Source organism: Emydura macquarii, unplaced genomic scaffold (assembly GCF_026122565.2).
Source record: "Emydura macquarii macquarii isolate MOO-44397 ecotype Brisbane River unplaced genomic scaffold, CSIRO-AGI_Emac_v2 contig_3244, whole genome shotgun sequence".
Lineage (NCBI taxonomy): Eukaryota > Metazoa > Chordata > Testudines > Chelidae > Emydura > Emydura macquarii.
The window spans coordinates 40,812-53,172 of NW_027133381.1; the positions used below are offsets into that span (position 1 = coordinate 40,812).

Consider the following 12,361-nt stretch of genomic DNA (forward strand, 5'->3'; position numbering starts at 1 on the left):
CTGGCACCTTCCTCCTACACTTGGGGTGGGGACCACTGTTCAAGGTGCAGGGATTCCTGCTCAAGTCTGCTCCTGCAATAAAAATCGCTGTTTTTTCACACTGTGAGGAACCCTACCCAGAGAGGACTGGGGAAGGGGGAGATGGCCTGGATTTCTGTGACTCCCAGGCAGGCTTTCACAACAAAGTTTAAATAAAATTTAAGACCATTTCTACAGAGAATGGGAGGAAGAAGAGGAGAAAGTCACCCAGCTCAGTTCCCTGCCACAGACACACACAACCTGACCGATAGGGACTCGTCTCCGGTGTCTGGGGGCGGCAAGGACGCTAGTGAATACACGGGCTGGCACACGCGGGCACACTGCAGGATTCTTCCAGGAGAGGGCAGCAGTCACACACGCAGCCGTCCTATTGGAAAACCAAGGGCAGAATATATTTCTCTCGTGTGTTTCTCTGAACTCTGTGCTCCGCCAGTCACAGCCCTTTTGTCCACTAAAGCCCAGGCGCTGCCGCTTCTCCTGATCCCCAGTTCTCTCCGCTTTCACTGCACCCGTTTGTCACGCTCTGGGACCTAAACCCAGCCTCTCTCCCTACAGATGTGGGTCTTTCCCCCTCCGAATCTCACACCACGGCCTCGTTTCTATTGACGGGTTTACATTTATTGTAAATGCCCAGCACGTTTCGCAATAGCCAGTGCTGCAAAGGACAGACACCCACAGACTTCGATGGCCTTTGGGTCACACGCTCAGACATGAAGGGGCTGCAGGAGTCTCTCATCCCCCAGACACCATGGCCTACTTAGAGCTCTCCCTGGTGGTTTATCCCCACTTGGTGATCCCCAGATGACAATTACAGCCCAGGCAGTTCTCCTCTGGACCAGTCCAGTGCCCTACCCTCTGCTGTCTCCTTCCTACCCTGACCCGGCCGTCACCGCTCAGTCCATGTGTGCTGAGCTGAGCGCAGTGCATCTCTGTGGGGTAAAAGGGTACACACCTGAACCCAACGGGACACTGCCATGCACTGAGCGCTCACACCCTGTCATCTCTTATAGCCACCCTGTGAAACCCGCATGCAAATCCCTGCCCCGGGGGCTGCTCTTTAAATACAAACCCCGGATTCGAGGTGCCACCGTCTCCCCCCAGACGAAGAGCTGCCTGTTCCTGCCGGCTGCAGCGTTTCCCTCACTGCATGGAAACCAGAATGAAATCTCTGTTGCTTTTCCTTTCCCTGTTCTCTGCCCCCTCCTGTGAGTGTCTCTGGGACAGGGGGGAAATGGGAACCCATCCACAGATTCCTTCCATCATTAATTCAATCCTCTGTTCCTTTCCCTTTCCCCAGATGTCCTCTGTCAGGTGCAGCTGGTCCAGACCGGCCTGGGAGTGGTGAAGCCTGGAGGGTCCCTCAGTATCACCTGCAAAGTCTCTGGTGCCTCTGTCAGCAGCTACTACTGGAGCTGGCACCGGCAGCCTGCTGGGAAATGGCTGGAGTGGATAGGGTTTATCCGGGATACAGAGGGGGGACCACAGAGTACAACCCGGCTCTCAAACCTCGTGTCAGCATCACCCGGGACACCTCGAAAGATGAAGTTTATCTCCAGCTGGGCTCGCTGACAGCTGCAGACACGGCCACCTATTACTGCGCTAGAGACACAGTGACACAGAGCAAAGCAGCGACTGTACAAAAAGGGGAAGCGGTTTCCATACCGACATTCAGCGCTGTCATTTTCTTCTCAGGGAGACACAGGCAGGACTAGAGAAGGAGAGAGCATTTACCGGAGTCAAGATTTCATATCAGGAACCAATCCACTGATATTGCAGAACAGCAGTAAAAATTACGTCGCTTCCCATTCCAGACCTAGGAAATCACAGGAAATCCCCATCTGCCAGCATGTTCTGTCATTCCCAGCTCTGCCTGTCACACTCCCTGGTCCATTCAGAGCCCCAGATTCACGCCTGCGCCTCGCTGGAATAACGGGTGATGTCACTGTGCATAGGGCTGGGACAGGGAAACGGTGACCTATGAACACGTCACACCGGGATAGGAACTGCAAGGGGAGGGGAGCCATGAAGAGGGAAGGCGCCCACAGACTGCTGTAAACCCGATGTAAGAACAGACACAGAATACAACAACAGGAGTGTAAATAACTGAAAACAGGAGTTCTGTTCGTATTCATATGACATCACTGCCCACATTCCCCAGCCCAGAAGGGGTCATTGCACTGGGCACCGGCTATCACAGACTGACAGACAGTCCCTCACCCAAAGAACTCCCCGTCTATACAGACAAAGAGGAAGGAGAGGCACGGATGGTGGAAACCACTTCCCAGGGTCACACTTCAGGCCAGTGACACCCCCAACTGTAGCACCGCAAATCTTGAATCCTAGCTGACGGCTCCCAGCCACCATTATTACATCCTTGGTTCTGACACGGCCCAGAAGATGCTGCATCTTTTCCCTCGATGCCCAGTCCCCGCACTTCTCACAAAGGTATTTATCAGTCTCTGATACAAGCATTTCCCGGCTCCATCCCCGACACAGATGCCCAGGGCCATCTCATTTCTACTGACTCTGCCTGTGCAGTGCATACACTCATTTTTTGCGCAGTTCCTTTTGCAATACCCCCTGCTCTGTGGCAGAGGCACATAACGACTTCAGTAGGCTATGGATCACACCCTGAGACACAAAACGAGTCTGTGACTCGTGTACACCAGACAAGCCTCCCTGGAAAAAGGTCTCCCTGCATGTTTATCCCCTCTGGGTGAAACACACGTATAAATCCCTTTCTGCATTAAATGTGTCCATGAAAGGTCATGATCATCATCATCATCATTATCTTTGCACAAGAGGCGCACCTCCCTATTTACACACTCCTGGTTACCCATAATACAGGTAAGTGTCTATGGGAGATTGGGGACAGATCCATGGATTCTTTCGATGGTCAATCCACTCTCCACTTTATTTTCCTTTTTCCCAGGTCTCCCAAGCTCCTTCCCATTCACACATCCCTGTTCACCTAGAATGTAGGAAAAGGGAAGCGGGTCAAACCTTCAAGCGCCTGAAATTGTTCCCTGCAGTTCTCTGCTGTTCCCATCCAGGGCAGCACGGTTGACATGAACCAGCCCATGGAAAGAACCAACCACGTGTTACCAGCGGGAGTAACAAAGTCCCTGTGTGTGGACACGGGAGGCAGGTGGGACGGGCTAAGAAAGAAAAGCCAGGATAATAATCTGGTCAGGTTTCCACTAGGGGTTAGAAAGGACCCGATACATCACAGAAGTCCTTGATTGCATGGCCACCCCACTAACGGTGCCATAATGAAGGTTGTAACAGTGAATTGGTTCGAAGAAGAAGAATAAATCCCCGTCTCTGCGTCAAAAGTAGTATGTTATTTCATGGGTTGGAGTAGAGATCGTGGTGCCAATGTGAGCTTATTTCACCTAGAGATTCCCGACATACACCATTGCCTTCCTGCCCCCCCCATAAAATGACCCATCTCTAGCTCTGTAATTACAGATCTCTGCTCCTCTTTAAAGTCACGCAAACCCACATGTTGTTATGGAAAAGACGAACACTGGACCAGACCCTCCACGCACTGAGCTCCTTGTCCTTGGAAATATACAGGTGAGATTTGCAAGGCTATCTGGAGGATCTGCACCCCACGTTCCCCATAACTGTAGCTATCTGACTGCCTTAACAACGATGCACATCTTCATCCCACCAATAACCTTTCATCGATAACCAATAAGCAGGCATCAGTGATCAATGAGGGTTGAGTTTGGGAAGCATTGGTGTGAGTGTTTGGGGCTTGGAAACACGGAAGGTGCCGAATAACCGGAGCTCCCTGGGCCCAACATTCGAGTTCATCAGAGCCTGCTTTGTTCACAGGAATGAATGAATTGACAGCGTCATTTGATGAGGGGCGGTGAGAGTTTAAACTGCATTCACTCAGCATTTCTGTGTTTTCCCCTTCTGCAGCGACAGAGCAAAGCATGTATCTGTCTGTCCAACACTCTCTGTCTGTCCAGCAGGGGCACAGAGAGGCAGAGGGGCCCTGTCCTTTTTATCAGCTCTCTCTGTCTCCTTCCTTGGGCGCTCACACTTTATGCAAATCCCCGCCCCGGACTCTATGTTGAAGTAGATGCCCCGGGGTGCCCAGACCCGCCATCCCATCCCCCAGAGCTGAGCTGCCCCTGGCGAGGTCTCTGTCCCCTCCTAGCACACAATGAATTCTCTGCTCAGCCCCCTGCTGCTCCTGGCTCTGGCCCCGGGTGAGTGTCGGGGGGAGGCTGCGGGAGGCGGTGCTGATTTGGGGTAAAGGTGGGTTTGAAACTGAGCAATCCCTGTTTTCCCAGGTGTCCTGTCCCAGCTGCAGCTCAAGGAGTCCGGCCCGGGGGTGGTGAAGCCTGGAGAGACCCTCGCACTCACCTTCACTGTCACCGGGGGCTCTGTTACTAGCAGCAACTACTGGAACTGGATCCGCCAGGCCCCTGGCAAAGGGCTGGAGTGGATGGGGTACTGGAGCGGTAGCACCAAATACGCACCGGCTTTCCAAGGCCGAATCACCATCTCTGCAGACACCTCCAAGAACCAGTTCTCCCTGCAGCTCCGCTCGCTGACAGCTGCAGACACGGCCACCTATTACTGCACCAGAGACACAGTGACACAGAGCGAAGCAGGGACTGTACAAAAAGGGGAAGCGGTTTCCGTACAGACATTCAGCGCTGTCATTTTCTTCTCAGGGTGACGCAGGCTCACAAGCAGAGAGAATCTATCGCAGTCAAGTTTCATAAAGCTAATACAAGGCAATGAGTCACTGATATTGCAGAGCAGCAGCAAAAGCAATGTTGCTTCTCATACAGAGCCAAGGTTCAGCAAGGAAATCACAGGAAAACCATGTTCAGTCATTCCCAGCTGTGCCTGTCACACTCCCCAATCCATTCATACCCCCGCATTCACACCTGTGCCTGGCTGGAATAACTGGCGATGTCACTGTGCATGGGGCTGAGATAGGGAAATGGTGATCTATGAACATGTCACATCGGGATACGAACCCCAGGGCGAGGGAGAGCAATACCCAGGGACGGCGCTCAATAGCTGTGGTAACCTCGCTGTGAGAGCACACATCGAATAGCAGTGTAAATACCTGGAAAACAGGAGTCCTGCTTTGTAGACGTGCTGGTCACTGAGTCAATGTCGCTGACCACAGGGAGTCACATTTTTAAAGGCATTCCGGTGCCTCGTGGGATTTTCAAAAAGCAGACAGGTGCCTTTTACCCCCTCTGAAATCAAGGGGTACTGGGCTCCTGGGTGATTTTAAAGGCACCGCATGAGCTCCTAAGCACCATTGGAAGTCTGCCTTACCCTGTCTTTCAAAATTAACTTTGCAAAACAGATTCGCCTCCATGTCGTCCAGGAAAAACGAATGAAAGGAATAATCCGGGTGACAGGTTTAAATATATCCCCTTCGTTCTATCTGTAAAAGAATAAATACAACCACTCAGCTGGACTGGAAAGGAAAGAAAAGACAGGACAGGACAGGAATGAATCAACGCAATTCAGACAATGTGATCTCTAAGAACAGTAACACTTCTCATACAGCACATTCCATGGTTTCTTAGGGCAAAGTATAGATCTCAAAGTGCTTTACGAAGGAGGTAATTTTATAGACTGGGGAAACCGAGGGACATCATGATGCCAGGTCTCAGTGCAGCGCTATATCCACTAGACCACACTGCCTCCCACGTGACTTTTATACTCTGGTTTCAGCACAGTTAATTCAGGCTGGGCCTAGTGCAAGGATCTATGTCTGCTGTATGTTGCTGTCATGTCCCAGGGGACAGCCCCAGACAGACAGACAACTCCCTGCCTTCTCTTATATTTTCCTGGTGTAACCCACATGCAAATCGCTGAACCGGTGGGTGGGGGGGTTCCTCTTTAAATATAAACCTCTGGTTCTTGCAGCTCAGACACTGAGGAGAGGGGGAATCTCTGACTGACTGCTGCTCTAACCTGACAAACCATGAAGTCCCTACTGCTTTTCGCTTTGCTGTTTTCTGCCATGAGTTGTAAGTATTTTTGGGGACGGCTGGAAAGTTAAGATCATACCTGAATCTTGAGATCTGCGGAGAAAACCTGGGGTAAGAATAATAAGGCTCATAATCACTTTTCCTCTTCCTAGGCATCCACTCGCAAGTTCAGCTGGTCCAGTCTGGCCCAGGAGCGGTGAAACCTGGAGAGACCCTCACGCTGACCTGCGCTGTCTCTGGAGACTCCAGCAATATCATCTCGAGTGGCTGTTGCTACTGGAGCTGGATCCGGCAGAGTCCCGGCAAAGGGCTGGAATAGATGGGACATATAACTAAAGGTGGAAGCACAAACTACGCCACCTCCATCCAAAGCAGGATCACCATCACTGTAGATTCGTCCAAGAACCAGTTCTCCCTGCAGCTCCGCTCGCTGACAGCTGCAGACACGGCCACCTATTACTGTGCCAGACACACAGTGACACAGAGCAACGCAGGGACTGTACAAAAAGGGGAAGCGGTCTCTGAATACACATATTTTATTTTAAGAAAGACAAAAACAAAGATGCCTCAAACACCACGTCTCTAAATACTTAGCCTAAAATGTGATCTGTCTATAAAGCGATGTGGTGCTGGAACAAAGCTTCATACAGAATCATAGCAGATGAGGGTTGGAAGGGATCTGAGGAGGTATCTAGTCCTACCCCCTGCTCCAAGCAGGGCCAACCCCAACTAAACCATCCCAGCCAGGGCTGTCTGACACATGCCAACATTACAGCAATTGACATAACGGAAAGACAAGGACAAAGAGAGACACTGGGGAAGAAGGAGACGAGGTATATAACCCTGAGTCAGGTGCAAGCTTTGCCCCCAAGGCAGTGCGGCCTTCTCCAATACCATATCACTGCAGAGAGGATGTGGACAAGTTGGACAGAGTCCAGAGGAGGGCAACAAAAATGGTCAGGGGGCTGGAGCACAAGACTTATGGGGAGAGGCTGGGGGAACTAGGCTTGTTTAGTCTGCAGAAGAGGAGAATGAGGGGGGATTTGATAACAGGCTTTAACTACCTGAAAGGGGGTTCCAGGGAGGATAGAGCTAGGCTGTTCTCAGTGGTGGCAGATGACAGAACAAGGAGCAACGGTCTCAAGTTGCAGTGGGAGAGGTCTAGGTTGGATATTGGGGGAAAAAAATTTTCCCTAGGCGGGTGGTGAAGCACTGGAATGGGTTACCTAGGGAGGTGGTGGAATCTCCATCCTTAGAGGTTTTTAAGCCCTGGCTGGGATGGTTTAGTTGGGGTTGGTCCTGCTTTGAGAAGAGGGTAGGACTAGATGATCTCCAACGGTCAGTTCCATCCTTCATCTTCTATGAATCTCTGTTCCATATGTGCCCCAGTTGCTGCTCTGCCTTCTGTGCAATCCCTCTGAGCACATGCAGTCGCTGGGAATGGGAACATTTCTCAGGCAAAGTCAAATCTTGTGTCTCACTCTTGTGCCTTTATAAGGAGACTCCAAGGGGGGGATCATCCTCTAGCCAGACCTCCTGCTGCCAGGCCCCTCGATCTCCCGTCCCCTGTGTGAGAAACCTGCAGGCAAATCCCTGCTTCCTCCCCCTGCTTAAATACACACCTCTGATTCTAGCAGCCTCAGTCTCTGCCCAGACACAGAACTGGCCTGTCCACCTCAGGCATTTCCCTCATTCACCAGCTCCCATTAGGAAACCGGACTTTTTCTTGTCCCTCCTGGCTGCTCCCTCACGTCAGCATTGGAGGCTCCTGCAGTGCCTTGGGCAGGCGAGTTCAAAGGACGTTCAGTGACCATTTCAAGCCGTCCACACCCGGTGGGATGCTGTCAGCTATCGGTGTCTGTCTCCCCTCACCCTTAAATATGACAACCTCTATTTCCAAAGTCCTGTATTCCGTAAAATCTGGGGTGTCTCTTACCTCGACCACGTCACTAATGAAGAGGTTTGGATCATCATCACCCCCACGGGCTGGGTCATATGAAGATCTTCTGATGACCGTGAAGAAGCGCAGGCTGAAGTGGTACGGCCATGGAACAAGATCATCTGGGCAATCCAAGATCATCCTCCAAGGGACAGACCAAGAGAAGAGATGGAGAAGCAGGCGGAAGAAGAGATGAACTGACAACACAAAAGAGTGGACAGTGACGGACTTAGCGCAGACTCAGGCACTGACACCCCATCGATAGCATGGAGACAATTGGTCGTCTGTTCATCTATAACGGTGCCCAAAGAACCATTGCGGTTACGGGAGAGAACACAATAACGATAATCCCCAAATCCAGCTGGGAGCTGGTGACACCAGGGGAGAACCCCAGACAGACTGGCAAAGTGATTATCTTGTGGATAGACAACGCCTGGGACTGGATCTGCCATTCCCCAGAGGGGGGTTATCGTGTCTGGGAACCCTGCAATCCTACTTCTCATTCTTCCAGACCAGGACCCAACAGCTCTGGGAACGTTTCTGAAGGCGAGCTCTGTCTACAGCCGAGTGACAGGGCAGCTGCAGAAAGCGCCGTGTCTCACTGCTCCGGACACAGGCACTGAGCCAGATCAAAGGAGGAAACTGGATCTAGAAGGGAAACCAGTTCCCAAACTGCCCTTTAGCACTAGGCGTTGGGAGCTGAGGGTGAGGGACTCACTGATGGGAGGTGTCTTCAAGGGGAAAAGCAAGGAAAATCTCCCTGCAGCGCGTGCGCGTGCACACACACACACACACACAGAGCGCAGGTCTCACTCTGTTTCATTGGGAGCAGTCATGAAAAAACACACCTTTGTCTATATACACCCACACACACACACACGGGAAGATTTCTGATACCTCCAGCAGGCAGCTGGAGGGGCAGACAGACACGGAGAAAGCGAGCAAGGGAGCAGAAGTAACGCACTCCCAATGACACTAACAGAAACACACACACACACTGCACACTGAGTGAGTCGCATCTCCTTTAGCAGGAGGCAGCAGGGAAGGACACAAACATGCACACACACAAGGGTTAGCATGCACACACAGACACACAGAGATGGTTTTATTGCCCCCAGTAAGAGGTAGCAAAGACAGAAACACACAACAGCTGATCAGGACTCCTTCCCTCCAGTGCAGGGGAGCAGGGACACACAAACACACAACGAGCTGGTCTTTTCTCTGCCTAGAAGCAGGCAGCACAAACACACACTGGCCTTTCTTCTTGCACAGGACTCATTCAAGCCAACAGAGCAGCAATGCTACACAAATGTGTGTGCACCCATGCGCTATGACAAACTCCTACAGGGAGGCAGGGTGCCCGCGTGGATTACAAATCAGGGTTCTCAATTCCCGACTCTGTTGCAGGGTGAGCACGGGAAGTCACTCCACCACCTCATGCCTCAGTTTCCCCATCTCTAACAGAGATAAGTCTCCTTAATTCCTTTGTAAAAGCGCTTTGACCTCTTCTGGGCAAAGAAAGTACTATTGAAGGGCAAGGTATGATTATTATTATATCTACCAGGAAACAGATGCACAAACAAACACACACCCGCATGGGGACAAGGCCCTGTTTTATCAAGTGCAACACACACTCCATTTACACTCTCAGCTCTCTTCCTCCTTCCAATAAGAGGCGGACGTGAAACACGCTCATACACGCTCCACCCAGCAGATGGCCACAACACCCAAACAATCACACACACACACACACACACACACACAGCTATGGCAGGCCCAGATCTCATTTCACCCAGCTAGGCAGATCAGCACACCGACACACGGCAGCGGGGAGCACAGCTGGGTGCTCACACTCAGGGCTCACTCAAGTAGCAGCGGGAGCAGAGGGGCTTTAAGCCGCGTGGCAGCGCATGTCTTACATTAACCGGTGTTCGGTGTCACTTACAGATTGCACGTCGTCCCGCAAATAAACGAATTCTGCCCCCGGTCCCGGTGTAAGACGCATTTAAAACAACTGGCTTTATTTCCAAATTCTCCTTCCAGCCCTTCTCAAATAACAGGATCATCTCAAACCCAGTGGACAACAAGGACTAAGGCTGACGTTTATTGAGAAAACTGTGACATTTGGGAACCAAAATCTCACTGGATTCCCTGGCTGGTGGTCACCGAGCCCCTTCCCTGGTTCTGTCCTTCTCTGCCCCATATCACCACAGCGTGTGTCCGACTAACAACCCGTCCTGGATTTTACCCTCTCAATCTGCAAGGCAGGCAGGGGAGGCTCATTAAACCCATTTTACAGCTGAGGAGAAAGAAAGAAAGAAAGAAAGAAAGAAAGGCCAGATCATGCAGTGTTCACTAAGAGCTGGTTCATTTCCCTGGCCTCTTACACAGCTCTCAAAGAGCGACTGAACACAAGGAGCTGCAGAGTTTCTGTGGTTTTACCTCCTTTTCAAGGCTGATGTTGCAGTGTCTGGTCTTTATGCAAATCTCCCATCCAGGGTCTCCCTTTAAATAGCAGCTCCTGGGTCCTCACAGGGACCCGGCTCCCCAGGGGCTGACGTGAATTTCATTTTCTCCTTCTTTTTCACCTTCTCAAAAGATGGAAAATGTATCGTTCCTTCTCGCTTTACTCGCTGCCTCGCCCTGTAAGTCACCAGCAGACCTTCTGGGGAAATGATCAAACACTTAGAAAGAGAGGTAAGGATTTAACTGTAACGTTTCCTGTCTTTGCAGGTGTCTTGGGCCAAATCCAGCTGGTCCAGTCTGGGCCGGGAGTGGTGAAGCCTGGAGAGACCCTCACACTGACCTGCACCGTCACCGGGGACTCTGTTACTACCAGCTACTACTGGACCTGGATCCGCTGGGCGCCTGGCAAAGGGGTGGAGTGGATGGGATATGTTTACCAATATGGCGGGAGCACAGAATACACCCCGGCTTTCCGAGGCCGAATCACCATCTCTGCAGATACCGCCAAGAACCAGTTCTCCCTGCAGCTCCGCTCGCTGACAGCTGCAGACACGGCCACCTATTACTGCGCCAGCAGCACAGTGACACAGAGCGAAGCAGGGACTGTACAAAAAGGGGAAGCGGATTCTAAACCGAGCTGTGAGGCGAGGTTAGCTGGGAGTGTTGGCTCCAGTCCCCGTCCTCCGCCCCCCCACGGAACCCTGACCGGTTTCCTTCCCTCCAGCAGGGAGCAGCAAGCGCACACCCACCTGCCAACACACAGAAGATGTCTGAAAACCATCCTGAAAAACAACTGCCCTCCAGGACATTCAGACACCAGAAAACAAGACGAAATTTCACGCAGCTTCTCCAGAATTACCCCGTTCTTATCCATCTAATCAAATATGTTTGCATTGAAATATCTAGGGACAGCGAGACGCACAGAGAGAGACAAGAGAGATGCAAGGAAATGTAGGATTTAGATGAGTACCAGGCTAGGAGCAGGGTTAGGGTTAAAGGAAGGTTATGGTTAAGGTTTAGGTATAAAATGAGTCTTCAAGTTGGGCTGGGGTGTAGGGTTAGGGCTCATTGAAAGCTGTGACTCAACACGATCCTGCCTGCTCATAGGAAGAGGGCTGGTGAGAGAAAATGAAGCTGCCTCTGAAGAGTATATGTTAGAAGTTTATCTGTGTCTATCACCCACTTCTATACCCCCCACACAATGAAAATATCCCACCACGTGCTGCAGGAATCCGCTGTGGGAGTCACCAGTGGCATTTCTGAGACAGTCCATGGGCTTGAATTGAAGGTATTTGTACAACGTTTCCCAGTTCAAAGGCTCTGCCTGCAGCCCATCAGCCAACCAACCGGGCACCCAAGAAATAAGGAAGAAACTTCCCCTCTGGGCAGATTATTCCACAATATTCCACTCGGAGCATCCTGGCACCTTCCTCCTACAGTTGGGGCAGGGGCCACTGTTCGAGGTGCAGGTATTCCTGGTCAGGTCAGCTCCTGCAATGATAGCCGCTGTTTTTTTCACACCGTGAGGAGCCCTGCCCAGAGAGGACTGGGGAAGGGGAGATGGCCTGGATTTCTGTGACTCCCAGGCAGGCTTTCAGGACAAAGTTTAAATAAAATTTAAGACCATTTCTACAGAGAATGGGAGGAAGGAGAGGAGAAAGTCACCCAGCTCAGTTCCCTGCCACAGACACACACAACCTGACCGATAGTGACTCGTCTCCGGTGTTTGGGGGCGGCAAGGATGCTAGTGAATAGGCGGGCTGGCACACGCGGGCACACGGCAGGATTCTTCCAGGAGAGGGCAGCAGTCACACACGCAGCCGTTCTGTTGGAAAACCGAGGGCAGAATATATTTCTCTCGTATCTTTCTCTGACCTCTGTGCTCCGCCAGTCACAGCCCTTTTGTCCACTAAATCCCAGGCGCTGCCACTTC

At 51.6% G+C, this 12,361-nt stretch overlaps 1 gene segment (V, D, J or C); it reads left to right on the forward strand.

The window, feature by feature from the left end:
• Positions 1-2,807: 2,807 nt before the first annotated feature.
• On the forward strand, positions 2,808-4,741 carry LOC137142721 (immunoglobulin heavy variable 4-59-like). The segment is given in 2 exon segments: positions 2,808-2,886; positions 4,350-4,741. Coding segments are annotated over 2 exon segments (471 nt in total).
• The last annotated feature ends 7,620 nt before the right edge of the window (positions 4,742-12,361 follow it).